Source organism: Neocloeon triangulifer, unplaced genomic scaffold (genome assembly GCF_031216515.1).
Source record: "Neocloeon triangulifer isolate White Clay Creek 2 clone unplaced genomic scaffold, ASM3121651v1 ptg000014l, whole genome shotgun sequence".
NCBI lineage: Eukaryota > Metazoa > Arthropoda > Insecta > Ephemeroptera > Baetidae > Neocloeon > Neocloeon triangulifer.
Genome location: NW_026775556.1, coordinates 12,514,898 through 12,536,915, shown reverse-complemented (window position 1 = coordinate 12,536,915; position 22,018 = coordinate 12,514,898). Strand labels below are relative to the sequence as shown.

At 43.5% G+C, this 22,018-nt stretch overlaps 1 protein-coding gene across 3 annotated transcripts in view; it reads left to right on the top strand.

Moving 5' to 3' along the window:
• LOC132200776 (teneurin-m) overlaps positions 1 to 21,912 on the top strand; it is a 254,189-nt gene extending 232,277 nt beyond the window's left edge. Inside the window, exons 7-24 of one of the 3 annotated variants that reach the window (XM_059626481.1) lie at positions 8,897 to 9,073; positions 9,304 to 9,388; positions 9,475 to 9,683; positions 9,930 to 10,952; positions 11,648 to 11,925; positions 11,983 to 12,199; positions 12,321 to 12,515; positions 12,725 to 12,934; positions 12,990 to 13,098; positions 13,213 to 13,439; positions 13,498 to 13,705; positions 14,096 to 14,122; positions 14,459 to 14,675; positions 14,735 to 14,911; positions 15,022 to 17,519; positions 17,640 to 17,820; positions 17,971 to 19,570; positions 19,786 to 21,912. In XM_059626481.1, coding sequence (XP_059482464.1) covers positions 8,897 to 9,073; positions 9,304 to 9,388; positions 9,475 to 9,683; positions 9,930 to 10,952; positions 11,648 to 11,925; positions 11,983 to 12,199; positions 12,321 to 12,515; positions 12,725 to 12,934; positions 12,990 to 13,098; positions 13,213 to 13,439; positions 13,498 to 13,705; positions 14,096 to 14,122; positions 14,459 to 14,675; positions 14,735 to 14,911; positions 15,022 to 17,519; positions 17,640 to 17,820; positions 17,971 to 19,570; positions 19,786 to 20,675 — 8,528 coding nt within the window. In that variant the 3' untranslated portion in view covers positions 20,676 to 21,912. The remainder of the gene's footprint in view (positions 1 to 8,896; positions 9,074 to 9,303; positions 9,389 to 9,474; positions 9,684 to 9,929; positions 10,953 to 11,647; positions 11,926 to 11,982; positions 12,200 to 12,320; positions 12,516 to 12,724; positions 12,935 to 12,989; positions 13,099 to 13,212; positions 13,440 to 13,497; positions 13,706 to 14,095; positions 14,123 to 14,458; positions 14,676 to 14,734; positions 14,912 to 15,021; positions 17,520 to 17,639; positions 17,821 to 17,970; positions 19,571 to 19,785) is intronic. The other 2 variants (XM_059626484.1, XM_059626482.1) reach the window with 2 other exon arrangements.
• The last annotated feature ends 106 nt before the right edge of the window (positions 21,913 to 22,018 follow it).

Here is a 22,018-nt window from a genome sequence, read left to right as displayed (position 1 = left end):
TTGGGATTTAGATTACGGATCCATTGTGCTGCTCCGGCTCCGATTTTTATTTTAATTTTTTGTTCCCATCCAGCGCAATATAATAAAAAGCAGGACGCACGGTGCAAAGGGGATTATAAATGGAAAATATTGAATGTTATTATGACAGAGAGAGAGAGCTTTGGCGGCAGCCCTGTTCTATTATTTCCGTAATCTGGCCTAGGGAAACGCACACACTCGGTGCACTGCACTCTTTTTTCCCCAACGTGTTTCTATTCTGCCGTGACCTTTATTGTTCCACTTTGCTCCTGGAGCGGCGTGATAATTCTTTCATGCCGACGGCCGCTTTTTTACACACACTCGTTGGGGAGAAAACGCGAGCAAATTTGCTTTCGAGCAGAGTGTGTGCGCGGCGTGGCCTAGATTTATCTTTGGGAAATTGGTTGGCGGGCACATTCGTCTCTCAGGAGCGTAATTTTCGTCCCGTTTGCGTTATCTGAAGACTTACGAGGAAAAAAATAAAACTTCCCTTCATGTCTATAAAATTTCCTAAAGAATTTCCAAAAATTATATTTTAATTCTGTTCGATTTTTTGCCATATTTTTTTCTACGTAGATGTCATAAAAATCAAAACACCTTTCAGAAAAACTTTGCACTTTCCGAGCGAATTCCAGCGGCACCTTTCAACTCGGATGAAAAGTTAAACCCCAAAGTGCAACGCGTCATCTATTCATATTAAAAAAGTGACATCGTTCGGCGGATATTGGGAAAAGCAGCCACGGTTGCAGCCCAGGCGAAGCACCAAGCAATTTACGCTCTTCTTTCGCCGCTCCGCAAAATAGAGAAAGGCATTGTCACCTATCATCTTGATTGACACGCAATAGCAGAACGACGGTAGCTTTTTCCAGCTGCGTTCTAATGATCAAATCCGTCAAAGTCGACCGCACGTGGAGCAGCGCCAAATCACCATCTTTAGAATGAATAAAAAAATAAAAACTGCAGGCGGCGCCTAATTGAGAGCGAGCGAGGGAGGCTTTTTAAAAATTCAAATTGAGTGGTTGCGCGGAATACACACTTAAACAAACAGCAAAGAAGAAGAATGAAAGAAATATACGAGAAAGAAAGGGGGAATCCACCTCGCCTGACTTGTGGCTGCTTTGCCGCTGATTTGAACGCTTGGTTATTAATTAACGAGACCTTATTTGCATCTCGAGTGCACGCGCCGCTGCAGTTATATAAAAAGGGGGAAAGGAAGAAAAAAGTTCTTGCAGGTTTGCATATTTTGCAGTGGTTTGTGAGAAAAAAAATTGAATAAATGAAGAGAGAAATCTTTATTCTTGCCAAGTAATTAATTCTGTTGGTATCGATTGCGGAGAAATAGAGTTATTATCCGACCACTGCGAGCTGCCCCCGTCGGCGCTGGGTAATAAAATCCGGCGTCCTCGTTGGCATGTACTTTGTGCCTTGATTATATATATAAATTTATACAAGCATAAAGGTACCTCTGCATGCACACACGTTTACTCGAAATTCACGCAGAGCGTTACGTACAGTTCGCGTGATCACGAGATATCACTCAAATCGCACGGCAGTCAACTCGTGGCGTTGTCATCTGATATCACGGTCTGCCCTCGTGAACCCGCTGTAATTTTTCTGACCACTAAAATGTGAAATTTATTCATCACGATGAACCCTCTGCACATGCAGGTCTTTCTTATCTTAAGCGAGTTAATTCTCTGGAAGGTTATAAAAAAAAAATACAAAATTAACTAAATTTTTTACGTTTTCCGATAATAACTAATTTTTTGGGGATTTCATTTATGTTTTTTAATAATCTTTTAATACAAAAAATTTCTGTCCTCACTTTGAGATTATGGAATTATATAACGAGTTTTATGATTATAGAAATTTTTATTATAAAAGAGATTTTCCTGAAAATAAAATATTTAATGTGACACGAAGAGAATCAAATTTAGATTAAACATTCCTCTCTGGATTTTATTGAATACTAAACTCATAACTGGAAATTCTACCTCCTCATTTATGCGTACACATTCATAATCCACGTATACCAACTTAAGGCGCCCACACGCTCGAACATTATGAGATTTCACTGCCGTATTATGAGAGAGATATGGAAAAATCCACCGCCAACATCAAAGGGGGTGGGGAGCAATTTTCCGCGCCAAAAGGTAAGAGCGGCTCTTGATGCACATTTCGTCGAGGCTGCATCTCGCCAGTGAATTAGATAATGCCGAAGTTACCATAGTGATGCATAATAATATTGAATAAAGCCGGCAGAATTAATCACCCACCCCGTGTGCGTGCGCCCCTCGCTGCTCGAATTTTTCCGCCGCTCTGGAGATGAAAAGAAACCTGGGGCCCTTTAATTAGACTTTCGCTGATCCCAAAAGCTGCAGCACAAAACTGACTGTTCGTCAGTACACATGCCTTTATGTACGTGCATGGTATGTATGTCCTCATCCTGCAATGTGATTATCAAAGCTTTTAGCTTTTAAGCCGGTGATTGGCGCTGAAAAACTCTCACGTCAAGCAGCGTGCGATAATAGGAAAGTCAGCGGCAAGATGCACCGCTTTGATATCGCGAGTCGAGGGTGGAATCGATGGAGACACGGTCGGTCGCAAGGGCACGTTAATTTAATTAAACTGGCGCAGAGCATGCAATTTTATTGATGATGGTACAAACAATCTGAAAAAATGTGTCTGTAACTTTTAAATTCAATATTAAAAAGAAAAATTCAAAATTCATTGGACCGTTAAAAACAATATGATTATTTAACATAAAAAATTATGCACTACTTGAATATATAAATGAATAACGATTTTTATATTGACTTCTATTACTTATTTTTCAGCAATTTAAATTATTAAAAATGATTATTGATTTTTCTTTATGAATATTTAAAATTTATAAGTAATTTCCCCTGTCAATCAGTGTTGAGTAAATCATCTTTGATAGCATTGCTGTCAGTCTATCTTCGCAGACAGCCGCGATTTCCACTCTGCTGGCCGATTTTCCTGCATGCGAGCATCAAACATGCATACATTATTATTCTCGCTTGACTGACAACTAAATGATGGTTGCATTCCACATATTGAAAATAAACAACCTCGCTCTGCCTGCATGGAAGGGTTGCACGTGATATTCCGAGGGGTGTGTGCCTGCGTGCATGCACGACAGGCAGGTCGTGCCGAATATCAGTCGGTGTTATCACGGCGCTCGGGCTTAATTACACCCCTTCACAGTGTTTCGTGCCAAAAATTTTGTACTCTGCACTCAAAAGTGAATTTGTACTCGAAAGCTATAAAAGCAGGCGGCGCTCGAGTGGGGTCACAAGAGCGCCGGGTAATTGTTTTATTACCGAGGTGTGAGGGCGATAACAACACAAAAAGCAAAAAGCGTTTTTTGTTATCTCGGGTCTCTGGAGGCGAAAAGGAAAAAAAAGTACAGAGAAATTTGAATAATATAAATCAGCCAGGGTGCGTCTCGAGAGAGTTGGCTTCTTTTTGCAGCGGAAGACGGTTTGTTTCCAGTTTCCTGCATCTAATTCCAGAACTTTTGTGTCGTGTGCCCGCGCGGAGCAAAGTTTTTTGATTTACAACTCTCGCCGTCGCTTGTTGCGGCAATTTTCGCGCAACACAAAGCAGAAGGGAGTGAATGTATGTATTAAGGCTATTCGCACAGCTATTCTGCGAGGTCTCTGATGTCCTAGCCATTTGAATTTGCGCTTATGTAAATTTCCTATTCAAAGACCCGATGCTGCTTTAAATTTTAAATATTTTTTATTACATTTTCTTAAATGATATGTCTGATTCAAAAATAGTTGCAAGGCAAAATAATGTACAATCTAGTGATTTAAATAATATATAGCACAAATGTATAATTTCCAATTGAAGTGAAAATTTTTAGATTTTCTACGATAATATTTAAATGCCAATCAATAAACTAGTTTTCCTTGTTTTTAGTATGTTTATTCACTGCTGATAAAGAAAATTAAAGTTTGTCTCAAGTCTCAATAAAAAAGGATTAAATTATTGTTCATTATTAATTGTAATTTATAACTAAGTACTGAGGTTTGGAAACAATAATCAAATATTTTGAAATTAAGTAGCAAAGATTTTTAATAAAGTTTTCTAAATGACCACATTTGTTTATTTAAATATAGTTTTTTAATAAAAACAAAATAAATAAAACATTTTAGTTATATACAAAAAATTTTATTACATAAAATCATGTTTGAAAAGTTAATTCATTTATATGATTTATAGCTTTTTTTGTACAAAAATTTTCTTATTCCTTACTAAACACACAACACATAATTTTTTTAATGTAAAATGTAATTTTATTTGGTAATATTTAAAGTATTACTGTTTCCTCAATCTATGAAAAAAGAGCCTGCGTCTATTCAACGCTGTATGAATTGCATGCAAATACGCTGAATGCACACATGCTCTCTGTGCGCAATTATTAATTATTACCATCGCATCAGCTAATCGCGTTTGGCGTTTGTAATTAGAGAGACATCGTTCGCTGATTAAAGCAAACATACACGTAATGTATGTGTTCGGCAGTCGAAGTACACGTTACATAGGTTTGCATTTGCACTCAGAGCCGGGAGCAGACTTGGATCCTCTCACTCGAGGCACTAATTAATTAATTACACAGACGCACGCCTAATTAAATAGAACGTTCCGCATGCGTCGGATTATGATTATTATTAATAATAACAAGGTTGGCCGCGACTGGTTGGCGGCGGAGGGCAAGATTGCAGCCGTCGTGACGTCACCGGTGCAGCGGCGAACGAATAATGTGGATTAATGGTCGCGCGCGCTCACGCGGCCAACGTATTCCGCCAACGTAATCTTGATAAATGTTGAAGGTGTCACTCGCGATTACGTGGTCGACCTTTTAATTAGCAGGCCAGACTGCGGAAAGGACGCGGAAAAAGGCGGCGGCGGCGGCAGCTTTCTGCGGAAAAGTTGCCCGCTTTATTTATAATGGCGGGGCGAGAGGAAGAAAAAACGTCGACTGCAGTGCCAGTTTCTTTTTTCTTGCTCGCTCGCAGCCGGGGCGAAATTTGAAATATGCCTGCCTGCTGGTATTGTTTTGTATTAGCGAAAGGAAGGAGCGCGCGCCTGCCCGCGATTTATTTATTTATTTCTCGCCGTTTTTGCCCCCACAACAAAAGTGGCGCAGTGCACTCGCGCGTTTTTGCGCGATCGCGCCTGGGGTACATTTTAAATGAGTGCCGAGTGCGTCTGCCACTGCATCAAAATAGGATTATTAATGGGCCTTATTTTTTCCCAAAAGTCGCAGGCCGAGCCAAAATAGAAGAATTTTGTTAACGACTAAAAAATGTCCTGCAAAAATGATAAATCTAAAATTATTATTATTATCTTTGCAATTTTTCCACGTTTATTGTGAGTGAACGCATTTTTCACATCTCAAATTGATATAAAATATGAGCATTTTGCTGTGAATTTATTTACCTGTATTGATTTGCGCCAAACAAGTGCTCAATCAAAATCCAAGCGAGACAAATCTGACTCCGGTGCGACACACGGCGGAAATTCAACGCTTTTCTACAAATGTCACATATGCTGACGTTCAATATAATGCTAGAATAAATTTTCGCGCGTGAAAAGAGCCGTACATGTATTTTGCTGCCGATGAAAAATTCAATTTCCAAGCCCGACACTCCCCCGCTGCTGCATCATTTTCCCTAATTTCGTGTGTCGGTGGCTCGGATCGATTTTCCTCCGGCTGAGTAATGTCTTGACGAGACTTATCCATTATAAGGCGCGCGCGTTTATTCCCACAATGCATAATCCCGTGCGATTGCGCGCGTGCAAAAACACCCTCTCTGACGAGATGCATCTCTAGCGTGCGAGAGAGTGCTTTTTTCGATAAAAGTTTCCGTTCGGCCCTCGGCGCTCTGGTTCAAATGCGGCATTCGCAGGAAGAATTTCAGGCCGAGGGTTTCGCGACAAGGACGACGAGTCAGTCTCCGTGGCATCAAAGCAGGCCGCAAGAGAGACGGGCCATGTGTGAAACGTCAGACAGATATAGAGCTTGGGTCGGTCAGTTACGTCAATCGCACATAAACTGTAAAAAAAAGCGATTGCAGAGACCGTCAATACGGTTCGTGTCTCTCACCATCAAAGCCCTAAAATGAAAATAATAAAAGATTGTCTTATTATTAAATAACGAAACCTCTTACCTATGGATCTAGAAATTTTTCAACTCTGTGAGAATCTGAATTTTTATCGACAAGCAAAAGTTGTCAATAAAGGGGCAAAAAATTCCCAAGGTGTGCGTGCGAAGTGCCAATGTTTTTTTCGCTTTCGCTCTCCAAACCAGACCCGAATAATTCTCTTCCATTTCCTGTCGCTGATGCGCGGCAATTTTCCATTGTTGCTTGGCGCGTTCGCCGTAAAAGCAAGTCATGCCAAAGGTGCATCCATCAAAATCGCAAGCGTTATTACCCACACTCGCATTTATTTTTTGTCACACCTCGCTTGGCGGCACAGCGTGTGTCATTTTCTCCTCTCTTTGTGTGTCTCGGCACGCAAAATCGAGAGTTTTATAAAATTCTTTTGAGAAAGGAAAGGGTTGCGTGAGTTAACGCGCCAAACAAGGGCAAAAGAGAGGAAAAAATTAGATCGCCACGCCGGCACCTGCTCGGCTCATAAATAATAATTCGAGGCCGCGAGCTTCCCCATCGTCACGCCCGTCACTCCTCACCGTGTTATTAAAACTTTTGAAATTTATTATATCACCAGTGCTGCAGGATGTGTCATTGTCTGTATGCGTAAGAGATGAGATAAGAAGTGGGCAGCCGAGACGCGGTGCTCGGGAATGTATAATTAAAAAGGCATTCGAGATATAATTTATGGCTGCGTATATAAAAATGGCCCAGTGAGAATCATACATACATGCGAACGCGCGTTTTCTCTCCGCCTCCGCTTAATAATTTCAGCCTATCGCAAGGAGCAGGAAATTCACGCTTGGCGGCGGCTCGTTTTCGCTTCGCGGCAGTCGCCGAGCGCAAAAAATGGCTTCGCTTTAACGGCCAAATCTCGCGAATTTGCCGCATTAAGGGTTCGGATTTTACGGCGCTGGATGCAAATTTAATTTAGAAGTAAAAATAAATGTGCGCGCGTGCGAGTCGGTAGAATCCGCCCCGGCGCGTCGCGCTTTACGGCCGCTTTTATCTCTCGTTTGCTGCCAGCTTTTTCCCTGTTTGTTCTTCAAAATTGTGCCTCTCCGAATGCATAAAATTTATACGCCGTGATAACTCGCTCGCCAACGTGATGAGAGTCGCACGAATACAGGCTTGAAAGTAAAATCAGAAATAAAAAAATACAAGCAATAAAATTATCAAAAATAATAATATTTCAATATTTAGAATAAATATAAATTTTAAAAATTTTGCATTTAATCATTTTGTTTTATAAATTTAAAAATGTATCTAATTGAAAAGGAAAATTCATTTCTAAAAATTGATGATTTATGTCATACCCATGAATTAACAAAGTATTCATCATAGGTTTAAAATAAATAAAAACGCTTACAAAACAATTCACCTATTAATATTGGACGCTATTTTGGCCAAAGTTGTATTTTCCACTTGTTTTCTCTCTCTCTTTGTGCAAATTATTGTGCCAGCAAAAAATACTTTTCAATTTGTGTAAATGAGTATTTTTATTTCGCCCTAACTGGGTTGAACAATGTGCAAGCCAAAAGAGCCTGGGTTCGCGATCCATTATTTTCACAGAACATATCGTTTTACATATTCGCCGCTTTTTTGCAGAGTGCACAACAAAGCGAGTGCCACCAATTATTTTCTGTTTTATGAAAATTGCGAGCACGAGTGAATCCGGGTGCGACCAAAAAGCGTATGAAATTATTTTAGCCAGCGCTCCGGCTAATAGGCAGCCATAATTGGTGGGCCGTTGTCCGTCTGTCTCGCTCGCCCGTTGGGCTCGCTTGCTCGCTAATGCCAGCGGATAGCGAGCTGAGAGCACACAACTTTTCTGAAGTGGTCATTAAAAAGCGTTTCAATGTTGCCAGCGAAAACATAACGCTTGATGAGCTTTGCTTTTTACCCATTTTTTGATCCGGCCGCTAAAATTTTTAATTAAAATCAGCTCAACAAATTTGAGCCGCACCAACGAAACAGTGAAATGCAAATTGAATTTACCGCCGAAGCACTCAAAGTAAAAAACGGGCCCTCGTTTATTCCCGTCTGTCGGGGAAACCCCTGTCGATATTGGAAAAAATCTTTTCGCCTAAATTAGCCACGGTGAGCAAGGGCGGGAAAATAATTTGAGCGAAGGAGACAAATAACACATCTGTGTCTCCAATTTCTCTCTTTCAGTGCGAAAGCCATTTGCATGATTACGGCGGTGGCTCCTTTTGCACGCACATTATCTCGCTCGCCGCAGCCACGGAAGAAAAATAGAGGCAGTCGATCTGCTTTTATTCCACCGGGGAGGGCCCACGCCACTGCACGAGAATATTTTCCAATTACGCGATTTCATTTGTTTTCACAGAGACGGTGGAAAAGTGTAAATAAGCGTGTGTTTGCGCCAAAACTTTGCTCATTTAAAAAAAAAGAAAGCTCCCAATTTTTCACCAGCTGCGCACGTAAATCGAGACGAACAACGCCCACGCCAAGTCAGCCGCGTAATTGACTTGCAGCGTTTTTTTTTTTTTTTTTCATAAATACAATACGCGTGTTACACGCGCCTCTCTCTTTCCTCCATTTTTCCTTCCCAAACAAGCGAAAGAGACCAACTTGTTTTCATGTTTAACATGCAAACTTGGCTCCGTTCGTGCGATTAAACGCTACTTGAGCTGAAAAATAACATTCGCTGCTTGTGTGTGTTCCAGGTGGATTCCTCGACAACATTCATCACCCCCCAGATGTGCCCCCAAGAAATCAACCTTCGATGAATCGCCTCAACGGCCGAAGCACCACTGGCCTTACTGCTTCTGATATCAGGGACGGTGACTTTGAACCCTCATGCCTGGTTCGCACTCCGTCCGGTAACGTGTACATACCCACAGGTGAGTGCTTAGGCAACCCGCGGCGCTTACGTGACGAGCGTGCTGCTTCAACTGTTCGCTCTTTTCGCTAACTCGATAGCGATGGAACACTTTTCAACTAAAAAAAAGTGGCATGCAAGTTAAACGTTTGAAACTGCCGATTTAAAAGTTTCCGAAGACCTAAAAATTATTTTACAAGATTATAATCTATTTTCATGCTTAATTAATCCAACTCCTGTTTCCGCTTTCAGACATACCAAAGACGTCACCAATGGATTACAAGTCAAACTCGTCTTGTAGCAGCCCCACCAAGGGCGACCACAAGAGCACAGACAGGTGAGTTTCCATTTCGCGGTGCCCTCGGGACACACACGCGCACGTTTCTCTTCCGCAAACCACTGCTGACACAATCTGCGTTTCAGTTACAGGTTGCAATTCGGCCCGGGCGGCGGAGTGCCCGTCCTGCCGGTGCGGAATAACCTGCGCAGGCCAAACTCGAGTCACTTCCCGCAGTCGTCGCGGTCGTTCCAATTCCGCAAGGGACTCGCCAGCAAATGCTCGTGGAAATGTACAGCCATAGTCTTCATCATTTTGTGTGTTGTGTTGACTGCAGCTCTCACATACATGTTCGGTGAGTTGAATATTAATTCAGTTGGATTTGAATGACAGACCATTAGTGTCTCCGTAGTAAACATTTGTCAATTTCTTTAAAAGCGTGTTGTTTTCAAATCTGTTTCACAAATTATTTGTCTGAAATATTTTAATAAATTAAATTTTTGGTAAATAAATGTGATACTCTGGAACTATTTTTTTTTTTTTTCAAAACTTTGTTGTTTGACTGTTGTGTGATTTTTGTTTGTGTTTGTTGTCTTTGCAGCCACCAACCTGCTGAATTGGTCATATCAGAGCGCGGCCGCATGCACCGTGTTTGTGGGCGACCAGACCTCGGACGCGAGTTACCAGGCCAAGGGCGACAACCGAACTTCGTCCACCAGCAGATCTCGGCCGGCGGCCGGAGGAGGTAAAGCGTCCGCTGATTTGTCCCCGTTGCGCGTTCGTAGATCCGTTGTTGAGCACGTAGACTTGTTGCATGAGCCCCTAACCACTTTGCATGACGAGTATGACCTCCAAGAGGAGGGCAGTGGCGCCGAGACGGTGCCCTTCGAGAGCGTGGCGCCGCCGCAGCCGCTCGTCTCGGCCGCCACGCACCACCAGCAGCACGCCGCCGTGCTTGCCGTGGAGGACGCCATGACCCAGAAGCAGCTGGACGCCGAGTTGGGCAGCGGCTTCATCCTGCACACAACCGAGAGCGCCAGCCCGGACGAAAACCGGCTGGACAACCGAGTGCTGCCGCATGCAAATCTAACCCTGAGTGTGGCCGACGCCGCTAACACAACTTCTTCCACCTTTGCTTCCTCGGCCGAGCGCCCTCAGCACGCCAAACGTGTGCTTGTGAATGTGACGATCGCCACTGAGGACGATGAGAACGCTGAGCCGGAGCATTTGTACGTCTTGTCTGTCGCTGTCCCGTCCGCCTCCACCCCTAATCACACCCTGGACGCCTCCGCTATGCAGCATGCTACTGTGACTAGCAGCCTGTCTAACCCCACTTTGAAGCCGCAGTGTCAGTGCAACTGCCCTTGTTTAGAAAGCACCCCTGACGAGTGGTCGAGCACCACCCCGTTGTTGGAGTTGCTAACTTCTTCTTCGGCCGCCCCTGACAACTTTTCGTCCGAGGGCACAACTTTTGAGGAGGTGGAGGCGACGACGGTCGAGAGCACCACGATTGAGGAAGAAACGACCATAATCACTGAAAGCAGCGTCGAGATCGAGAGCTCGACCAGCACCCCCATTGTAACTTGCCCCACGCCGCCGCCACCTGTGGTTCTCATCCTCGAAGGTGAGGCGTATGTCGCTGAATGTGGCTGGCTGGCTGCAGGATGTGATTTCACACACCTACACGCAAACTACTACTAATTCCTATGCTGTGCTGCCGCTGCTACGCTGCCGAATTAAAATTTGGATGTCAAATGGTTCCCCCAAAATTATCAGATTTAGCTCCAATAAGTTGCTTGCTTTTTATAAATTTAGTATTTATCGGCTGCATGCTTATGGCTTTCTCCTGTCTTTAGCTCTCAAATTATTATATCTTCTTAATATTTCATTTTCTCATAACTAATATAAAATTTTTTATGCAAATCAGACCCACATTTTTTAATGTACTTTTAAGTGTTACTTTAGTTACTAGCATTTAAAAATGTGTGTAACTAACTTAATAACTGATGGATATAAAAGTTAATATAGTTAACTTATCATTGTTTATAGGAGTTAATAAAAAACTACACTATTTTATCAAGTCAAATAATTTTATGGAAAAATACAATTGGCTTTTAATGCTTATATGCTTTGAAATCAAATCTGCTTTCAATTAATTAAGGAATATGATATTTTATGGGATTCATGTTTAAAAAAATTATTAATGAAAACTTAATCAAATTTAATAAAAATTAATTTCATGTGGGCAGTTAATTAATTTAAATAATAAAAAATTTAGAATTAACTATATCAAATTTTAACTTTTAATCCATTTTTCAGGAGGAAAAACCTTCCCGGCACGGACATTCCCCCCAGACGGCACTACTTTCTCTCAAATATCACTAGGCCAGAAATTGTCCCAGACCATTCCTCAATACGGCTACTGGAACATGCAGTTCTACCAGTCTGAGGCTGCATACATCAAGTTTGATTACAACATCCCCAGGGGCGCCAGCATAGGCGTCTATGCCCGGCGCAACGCTCTGCCTACTCACACGCAATACGACTTCATTGAAGTGCTCAGTGGATTCAAAGCAAGAACCACCCGAGCCTCAGCAGTAAGTGCCAAATTTTTCTGCGTTAATAATTTGTAATTAAATTTGAAATAAATTTAGACGAATGTCAAGAAAGAGGTTACTCACTACATGGAGCAAGGCCACTGGTTCCTGTCACTTTACAACGATGACGGCGACCCACAGGATATCTCTTTCATTGCCGCCGTCGCTGAGGACATGACTGAGAGCTGTCCAAATGGGTGCAGTGGAAAAGGCGAGTGCCTCCTAGGACACTGCAAGTGCAACCCCGGCTTTGGAGGAGAAGACTGCAGTGATAGTATGTTTATATTTATATATTTAATTTAATATCTAACTTCTGGCGGTTGTTTATATTACATGTGTCTCTTGTCGATTTCTGTTCTGGGTCAACAATAACACGATGTTTGTGTGTTTGACAGGTGTTTGTCCGGTCCTGTGTAGTCAAAGGGGTGAATACATTAATGGGGAGTGTCAATGCAACCCTGGTTGGAAAGGGAAGGAGTGCAGTCTTAGGCATGACGAGTGCGAAGTGCCTGATTGCAACGGTCACGGCCACTGCACTAATGGCAAGTGCGAGTGTGTTCGTGGCTTCAAAGGCAAATTCTGCGAGGAAGGTGTGTCTCGTTCCACTAAAATTTTTCATAAAGATACTGAATCCACATTTAATTTTGTAATTTTTTACTTTTTTTATTTAATTTTTAATATTAATATAATATTATTTTAAAATCAAAAATTATAAATGCAAATATAAAACAATATAAATATTTTACTTTCATTGCAATAAACTTGGAGATTGATTTTAATGTTCAAATCTTAATTTTAGTTGATTGTCCGCATCCTACTTGTTCTGGCCACGGTTTTTGTGTCGAGGGCGCTTGCATTTGCAAGAAGGGTTGGAAAGGCGCTGACTGTAGCACCACTGATGATGATGCCATTATGTGCCTCCCAGACTGTAACGGCCATGGCAAATTTGATTTGGAGGCGCAGAAGTGCACTTGTGATGCGCCTTGGATTGGAGACGATTGCTCTAAAGGTGAATTTTCAAATGAAATTTTTTGAATGACTCTAAATACGAATACTTTATTCAGAAATGTGTGACCTGGACTGCGGACCTCATGGCCATTGCGAAGGTGACGCTTGTGCCTGTGATCCAGGTTGGGCTGGAGACTACTGTGGACTCAAGCAGTGTGACCCAAGGTAATAATTACATTTTGATTCCAATAATTCAAAGAGATTAAAAATCAATTAAATAAACATAAAATTTGAATAATAATTCTTAAGAATAACTAAAAATTAATAATTTATTTTCAGATGCTCCGACCATGGCCAATGCAAAAACGGAACCTGCTTGTGTGTCACTGGTTGGAATGGTCGGCACTGCACTCTGGAGGGTTGTCCGAGTGGCTGCACAAGTCACGGTCAGTGCAAAGTTAACCCTGACGGCGACTGGGAGTGCAAGTGCTATGATGGCTGGGATGGCGCCGACTGCAGTGTCGCTCTTGAGAGCAATTGCAATGATGGAAAGGACAATGACAAAGGTCAATTTTGCAAGGGTTATTTTTCGGTACTCTGCAATTAAAATTTTTACATCTCCAGATGGCTTAGTTGACTGCGAAGATCCCGAGTGCTGCTCAAACCACATTTGCCGCTCAAATCAGCTTTGCGTCTCCGCTCCAAAGCCCATTGACATCCTCCTGAGGAAGCAGCCGCCCGCGATCACTGCATCATTCTTTGAAAGAATGAAATTCCTCATTGAAGAGGGCAGTCTGCAAAACTATGCCAAACAAGAGTCGTTCAACGAAAGGTAAAACAACAAGTAATTTCTGTCACCCCTCACTGTTAACCATTCAGTGGTTCTCAATATGTTTGTGACCCAGTCAATAATGCAATTAAGTTCCAATTATATATTATTCTCTGCTGTAAATACCATTTGTTTCGAGTCAAAATTCTTTAACCATCGTCAAAATAGCTCTGCTATACTAAACTTTACTGCTCACTAACACAATATTTTGACTCTTAAATGTGAGATGGATTTATACTTTATTTGTTTAAAACAAAATACAAACTAATCTGGTGCATGAATGTTAATTGGATGTGAGGGCTAACACTAACAAAAATAAAATGCTTACACTCTCTACTGCTTAATACTAAAATCATATATCTGACGCTCTCTCTTTTTGTGCTGCTCTCTCAGTGTCTTTTGGAATCACTTCAACACAAGGTAAGATTTCAAACAACACAAGAACAACAAGTATTTTTAATAGATTTACACAGATAGAAAATATTAAATTTTTTTGTAGAACCCTAGAGTTTTTTTAATAGTCAAGGAAGTTCTTATTTCTTACTTTGGGATCTGTTTGTGCTTTTGAATAGTGTGTGTTTGTCTGAAACCCATTGATATGGCCAAATTTTCTGTGCGACTAATTCTTTAATCTTCCTTCAAGCGTTTTGTCTTCATTTGTGCTGCATTGATTGCTTCATATATTATAATGATAATATGTGTGCTTTTCAAAGCTATTTACAAAATTTAGGTGCTGAGTTACTTTTTAATTTTCAGCCGAACTGCTGTAATCCGCGGAAGAGTAGTGACTTCTTCAGGAATGGGCCTGATAGGCGTCAGGGTCAGTACCAGTCTGCATTTGGAAGGTTTTACTTTGACCCGAGAAGATGGCTGGTTTGACCTTTTGGTAAACGGTGGCGGTGCAGTTACTCTGCAATTCGGAAGGAGCCCATTCCGGCCCCAAACTCAAATTGTGAATGTGCCATGGAATGAGGTATATTTTCAAAAAATTCCAAGTGTCGAATATATTTTAATAAATTCTATAATTATCAGGTTGTGATCATCAACATTGTGAAAATGGGAATGGCAGAAGACAAAGCGATTGCTCCGTTGCCACAGTCATGTGATGACCATGACTACGACCTAATGAAGCCTGTTGTCCTTGCTACCTGGAAGCATGGCTTCCAAGGCGCCTGCCCTGACAAGAGTGCCATCCTTGCCGAATCACAGGTAATTTAACATTTTTCATAATATAATCTCAACATTTATTTTATCAATTTGCAAACCATTTTTTTCTTTTGATAATTGATTTTTTTTTTAAAATATCATTTGCTCACCAGGTGGTTCAGGACAGCCTTCAAATCCCTGGAACTGGACTGAATTTGGTGTACCACAGCTCAAGGGCATCTGGCTACCTCTCGACCATCCAACTGCAGCTCACACCAAGCAAGGTGCCAACATCTCTCAAGCTTGTCCATTTGAGAATCACAATCGAAGGCATCTTGTTCGAAAAGACTTTTGAAGCTGACCCTGATATAAAATTCACCTACTCCTGGAACAGACTAAATGTCTACCGGCAAAGAGTTTACGGAGTCACCACCGCCATGGTCAAAGTTGGATATGAGTACAATGACTGTCGGGATATCATTTGGGACGTGCAGACTACGAAGCTCAGCGGCCACGACATGAGCATTTCTGAAGTTGGTGGTTGGAACCTGGATATCCATCACAGGTACAACTTCCACGAGGGAATCCTGCAAAAGGGTGACGGCTCAAACATTTACCTGAAGCACAAGCCAAGAGTAATTTTGACTACGATGGGCAATGGCCACCAGAGGGCCCTTGATTGCACTGACTGCGAAGGCCCTGCCTCCAAGCAGAGACTTTTGGCCCCTGTGGCACTGGCCTATGCTCCTGATGGCTCAATATTTGTCGGCGATTTTAACCTGATCAGGCGCATTATGATTGATGGCACTGTTCGGACAGTTGTTCGTCTCAACGCCACCAGAGTTTCATACAGATATCACCTGGCGCTGAGTCCTATGGACAATACTCTGTACATATCAGACCCCGAGTCACACCAAATCATAAAGGTACGCAACATTGACGACTTCAGCGACCCTGACAGAAACTGGGAGACTGCAGTTGGCAGTGGTGAACGGTGCTTGCCAGGGGACGAGGCCCACTGCGGAGACGGCGCTCTAGCTAGAGACGCAAAGTTGGCTTATCCGAAGGGAGTTGCTGTTTCGGCTGACAACGTGATTTACTTTGCTGACGGAACCAACATCAGGATGGTGGACAGAGATGGAATTGTGACCACGGTCATCGGCAATCACATGCACAAATCTCACTGGAAGCCAATTCCCTGCAAGGGCACTTTGAAAGTGGAGGAGGTGCATCTAAGGTGGCCAACCGAGCTGACCATAAACCCACTGGACAACACCCTGCACATTATTGACGACCACATGATCCTCCAGTTGACTCTTGATGGCAGAGTAAAAGTTGTTGCAGGAAGACCTCTGCACTGCAACTCACCCTCGAGAGGGCACAATTCAGACCTGGCCACCGGAGCAACTTTAGTCATGCCGCAGAGCATTGCTTTTGCACCAAATGGAGACCTCTACGTGGCTGAAAGTGACTCGCAGAGAATTAACAGAGTCAGGGTCATTGGTACGGATGGAAAAATTCAGCACTTTGCAGGCGCCGAGTCCAAATGCAACTGCCTGGACCGAGGCTGCGGTTGTTTCGACGAAGACCATTTCCTTGCTGCCACCTCCAAGTTCAACACCATTTCGTCCATTACGGTCACTCCTGACGGAATCCTGCACATCAGCGACCAGGCAAATTATCGCATCAGATCAGTGACCGCCAGCCTGCCCGAAGCAAACGCAAGTCGCGAATATGAAATTTATTCACCAGAGACGCAGGAGATTTATATTTTCAACCGATTTGGTCAGCACACTTCAACAAAGAACATTTTGACAGGCGAGACCATCTACCTCTTTGCTTACAATGTGAACACGAGCAATGGAAAACTGAGCACAGTCACAGACGCGGCAGGAAACAAAGTCTTCTTGCTCAGAGACTACGCCAGCAATGTTAACTCGATCGAGAACACCAAGGGCCAGAAGTGCCGCCTTCGCATGTCCAGAATGAGGATGCTGCAGGAACTGGGCACTCCAGACAACTACAATGTGACCTTTGACTATCATGGATCCACAGGTCTGCTGAAAACCAAACTGGACAGCACAGGACGCAGCTACGTCTACAATTATGACATATTTGGCCGTCTCACTTCAGCTGTCACTCCAACTGGACAAGTCATTGCTCTTTCCTTTGACCTAAGCACAATTGGCGCCACGGTTAAGGTCAAGCAAGGTGACCTCAAACCCGTTTCCTTGCTGATTGCTGGGCCAAGCGTTTCTAAAAAGTTTGGTGAGTCTGAGACTCACATCACCACCCTCTTGGCTGACGGAAGTGTGACCAGCGAGACACCCTGGAAACACAAGATCAGCACCGAAACCACAGCTTACACGGTTTTGTCAGATATTGACCCAGTTTTGGGCGAGAGTTTCCCCGTTCCTGCCAAGCAGAAGACTGAAATCGACGGAGATTTGGCCAACAGATTTGAGTGGCGCTATTTCTTGAGAAGAGAGGGCAAGGGCAAGAACAAAGCTATCGGTCAGATTGGAAGGAAGCTCAGAGTAAACGGCGAGAATCTGCTCACATTGGAGTATGACCGAGGGACTGGCACCGTTGCTGTTTTCATGGACGATCGAGTGGAGCTCCTCAATATCACTTATGATAGACTAGCACGCCCTGTTAAATGGGGTCCCAGGTAAATAATTTTTAATTGATTAAATTTATTAATAAATTATTTGTAGCAAAAGAGTAAATTAAAATATTGATAGAAATTAAAGCGTTTAAATGGTTTAAATTAATTACTTTAATTTTTCAGCCGCAATGGAGTGTTTGATGGAGTTGAGCTTGAATACGATCGATTCAGCAGACTGTCAAGCTGGAAACGGGGCGATCTGTCTGAAACTTATGGCTTTGACAGAGCTGGGCGCCTATTTGAGATTCGCTATGGTGATGGCACTGCTATTACCTATTCTTTCAAGGATATGTTCAGCAGCCTGGTAAATTCAAAGATTATTAAAAACATTTTAATCTTCTTAAAGTAAAAATTAATTTCCAAATTTTATGTTTTGAATTTGAAATTTTTTTACATAATGATTTTTTTAATTATTCTTATATGTAAACAAGATTAATTTTTTCCTCCTTTTTAGCCCTTGAAAGTAACAACGCCAAGAGGTAGTGACTACTTCCTGCAGTATGACGAGGGAGGCGCCTTGCAGTCGCTCACCACACCCAGAGGCCACATCCACTCCTTCGCCCTGCAGACGTCACTCGGCTTCTTCAAATATCAGTACTTCTCGCCAATGAACCGCCACCCGTACGAAATCCTCTACAATGACAACAGTCAAATTTTGGCAAAGATCTACCCACACCAAGCAGGCAAGGTTGTCTACGCCTACGATGACACTGGCAAGTTGGAGAACATCCTGGCCGGCCTGTCGTCCACTCAATACGCCTACCAAGACACCACTGGACTGGTCAAATCAGCCACTGTGACCGAGCCTGGCTACGAGCTGAAGCAAGAATACCGCCACCACGCTGGCATTCTCAAAGAGGAGCGCCTCAAGTTTGGCGGTGGAAAGAATGACCTGGCCAATGCGCACTTCAAATACCAGTATGACGGCAACGCTCGAGTCTCGAGCATCGAGGCCGAGATCAATGGAAAGGACCTGCCGCCCTTGAAGCTCAAGTACAACCAAAACCTTGGCATGCTGGAGGGCGTGAGCGACCTGAGAATATACAAGAACACATTCAACAAGTCGGTGACGCAGGACACAAGCAAGCAATTCTTCACCATCACGGAATGGGACTCGCACGGCCGTCTTAAGTACTTCCTGATCAACATCAAGCATGTTGATGTTTACAGGTTGGAACTGGAATATGACAAGCGCAGTCGAATCAGCGGCCAAAAGGTGACCATTGGCCGACGAAACTTGGCAGATAAATTCGAGTACAACAGCGACGGACACCTTCTCGAAGTGGCGGGTGACAGCAACTGGAAGTTTGTCTATGATGAGAACGGTAACGTGATTGGCGCCATTGATAACGGAAACAAAATCTCGCTTGGCTATGACAGCGGCGACCGCGTGGTTCAATTTGGAGATGTCGAATTCTGCAGCTACGACGGACGTGGTTTCGTGGTGCGTCGAGGTGAGCAGAAGTACCGATACACCTCGCGCGGCTTCCTGGTGCACGCCGTTGAAAAGGGCAAGTTCCAAACCTGGTACCATTATGACGAACGCGGCCGACTTCTTGCCGTGCGCGACGACAAGGGCGACGTGACCCAGTTCTTCTATGCCAACCCGAGTGCCGAGGACCTGGTCACGCACGTGCACTTCCCCAAGACGAGCAAAACCACCAGACTTTTGTACGATGAGCGGCAAGTGTTGATCGCCGTCGAGACCGACAAGCGTTACTACGTGGCCACGGACCAAAACGGCTCTCCTGTGGCCGTTTTCGACACGGCCGGCAATCTGGTCAAACAGATCACTCGCACGCCTTTCGGCAAAGTCATCAAAGACACCAAACCTGACTTCTTCCTGCCCGTTGACTTCCACGGAGGCATTCTTGACGCCAAGACTGGATTGGTGTACATCAGACGACGCCTGTACGACCCAGTCATCGGCCAGTGGATGACCCCGGCCTGGGAGGATTTGGCAAACAAGCTGACAACGCCAACTGACGTGTTCATCTACAGATTCAACAATAATGACCCCACTAACGGCGGAACGCCTTTGAGATACATGACTGGTAAGTGCATTAAAAAAGTTTAAAATTTTTGGGATAGAATTTTAAGAAGAATAAAAAAAACATATAATAATAAAATGGTTAACGCCTGCATAATTCAGAGCATGCAATTTGCTAAACAAGGGTGTGAAGCAGGTTGCCTATAGTTGCATTTTAACATTTTTTTATAATAAAATTTAAAAATAATTACTACAAATCATTTTTTTCTATGTTCTCAGATTTGGCCAGTTGGCTGCAACTGTACGGCTACGACGTCTCGCTCATGATGGGCTCTGCCTATTCCTCCCGCTCCGTCTACAGGCCAACCGCGATGGTGACTTCGTCGCAACTGATGCCGCAATTCGGCGTCATCTCTGGTCTGCAATGCATTGCCGAAAAGATCAACGAGCAGTTCCAGGAGCTCGGTTTCATTCCCAAACCTCTGCTCAAATTGGAGCCCAAGACGCGAAACCTGCTGCCGCGCGTTGCGTCTCGCAAGGGCGTTTTCGGCGAAGGCCTCATGATCTCTCGTGTCGGCGGCCGCGCCCTGGTGAGCATCGTCGAGGGCGTCAACGGACCCATCCAGGACGTCGTCTCGTCTGTGTTCAACAACTCGCACCTGCTGGACGTGCGGCTGAGCAACCACGACCAAGCAGTGTTTTATTTCGTCAAAGACAACGCGCTGAAGATGCGCGACGACCAGGAGGAGCTGCGCCGACTGGGCGGCCTCTTCAACGTCTCCACGCACGAAGTCGAGCACGGCGGCAGTCCCGAGCTGCGCGTCCACAACGCCGACGCCGCCATTTACATTCGGTACGGCGCCGATCCGGCCCAGGAGAGGCACAGGGTGCTCAGACACGCCCACAAGAGGGCCGTCGAGCACGCCTGGGAGACTGAAAAGCAGCTGTTGAGCCTCGGCTTCCCCGGACGCATCGACTGGACCGAGGAGGAGCGATCCGAGCTGCTGAGCCACGGCTCGGTGGACGGCTACGAAGGCGTCGAGGCGCACAGCATCCACAAGTACCCGCAACTGGCCGACGACCCATCCAACGTCATCTTCCAGAGGGAGGCCGGCGGCAAGCGCAAGCGACGCAAGAGCAGACGCTCGCGTTCGCACCACGACGCGTGAGCCGCCGGAAGAAATTCAAAGAAAGAAAAGTGATACTCTAGTTAGAGCTTAAACGGACGCTCACGGTTTTTCAAGAGTTTTCAGTGAGACTTTTTCTAACGATCGACGGTGGAGACGTGCGCGCGACCCGAGAAGCCGCTCTTCCTACTTCTCTGCACGTGAAACAGGGTAGACACCATTGCTACTTGTGGACTTTGTAAAAGACTGCAATTCCGTTGATACACGCATGTTCGGTATCTTGTCTCGGCGCCGGGCCAAGTGTGCGGCCGGCACCGCGTGAGCGAACTCTCTTGTCTCTCTCACACACGCACGACGGATGGAAAATATCTTCTGCATCTTTTTTGTATCTGTGATTTTACGAAAACTGAACTGTAAAAAAAAAGCAAAATGTACGCGATTTTTATTATTTTTTAAAAGTGTTTAATGCTCTATCTATTTCTCAAAGTCAGCATTTTTTTACTTAGAAAGATTATTGGGTTACGTTTGTTCTGTATTTTGCGTTTCTTGGCTGTAACTTTTGCTTCGGGATAAAAACGAAAGGAACGTGATGTTCCACAAAAATATGAATCATGCGGATTTAGGATGTTAGTACATCAATCTCACACGCTCTCTTTTATTGGAATCTCGAAACTAGAACGGTGTAGACTTTCATCTCTCAGAATTTCCGATTGCGCGCAGATTTAAGAAGAAAAAAGATGATAAACGCATTGTTTGTTGCGAATAATCGGAACCTTGATAGTCCCCCCAAAGGCACTTAGACCGAAATGCTAGTTGCATTGATTAACAAAAAGCATTGGAGAAATGGCGCGATCGATGAAAATCAAACTAATGTACGGATAACTCAAGATTTTAATTATTGTTTTCACCTTTTCAAAGTATAATGATATTTTTTCTCGGGGGATCTGATGATGATTATTACAAATGAGACTGCATGATTTGTATAAGAAATGTCAAAAGAGTGAAAATATCTCTAATTTTCTCGTGAGGGGGTCTTTGATTACTGGTGAGAGCCAAACGAGCAATACTTGTGTAAAGATATTATAATTATTGTGTCATGTAACAAGAGGTAAAAACACACTCCGTGTATTTAGTGAGCAAATGAAATCATTTTTGTCTCAAGACAGTGAACAACTGAAAAAAAAATATATGAAAATAATAGTGGTGCCAATTGTGGCATAAAATTCCTTCCCTATAATGAACGTAATAATTTATTTGAGACGCGCCACGATGATGTGTATAGAGTAGACACTATAATGTGCTAATCATTAAGAACAACTAATAATTTGCATTGTAAATAGACCTAACCTAAAGCATTTGCAATGTCCATGTTAAAGAACAAAAAA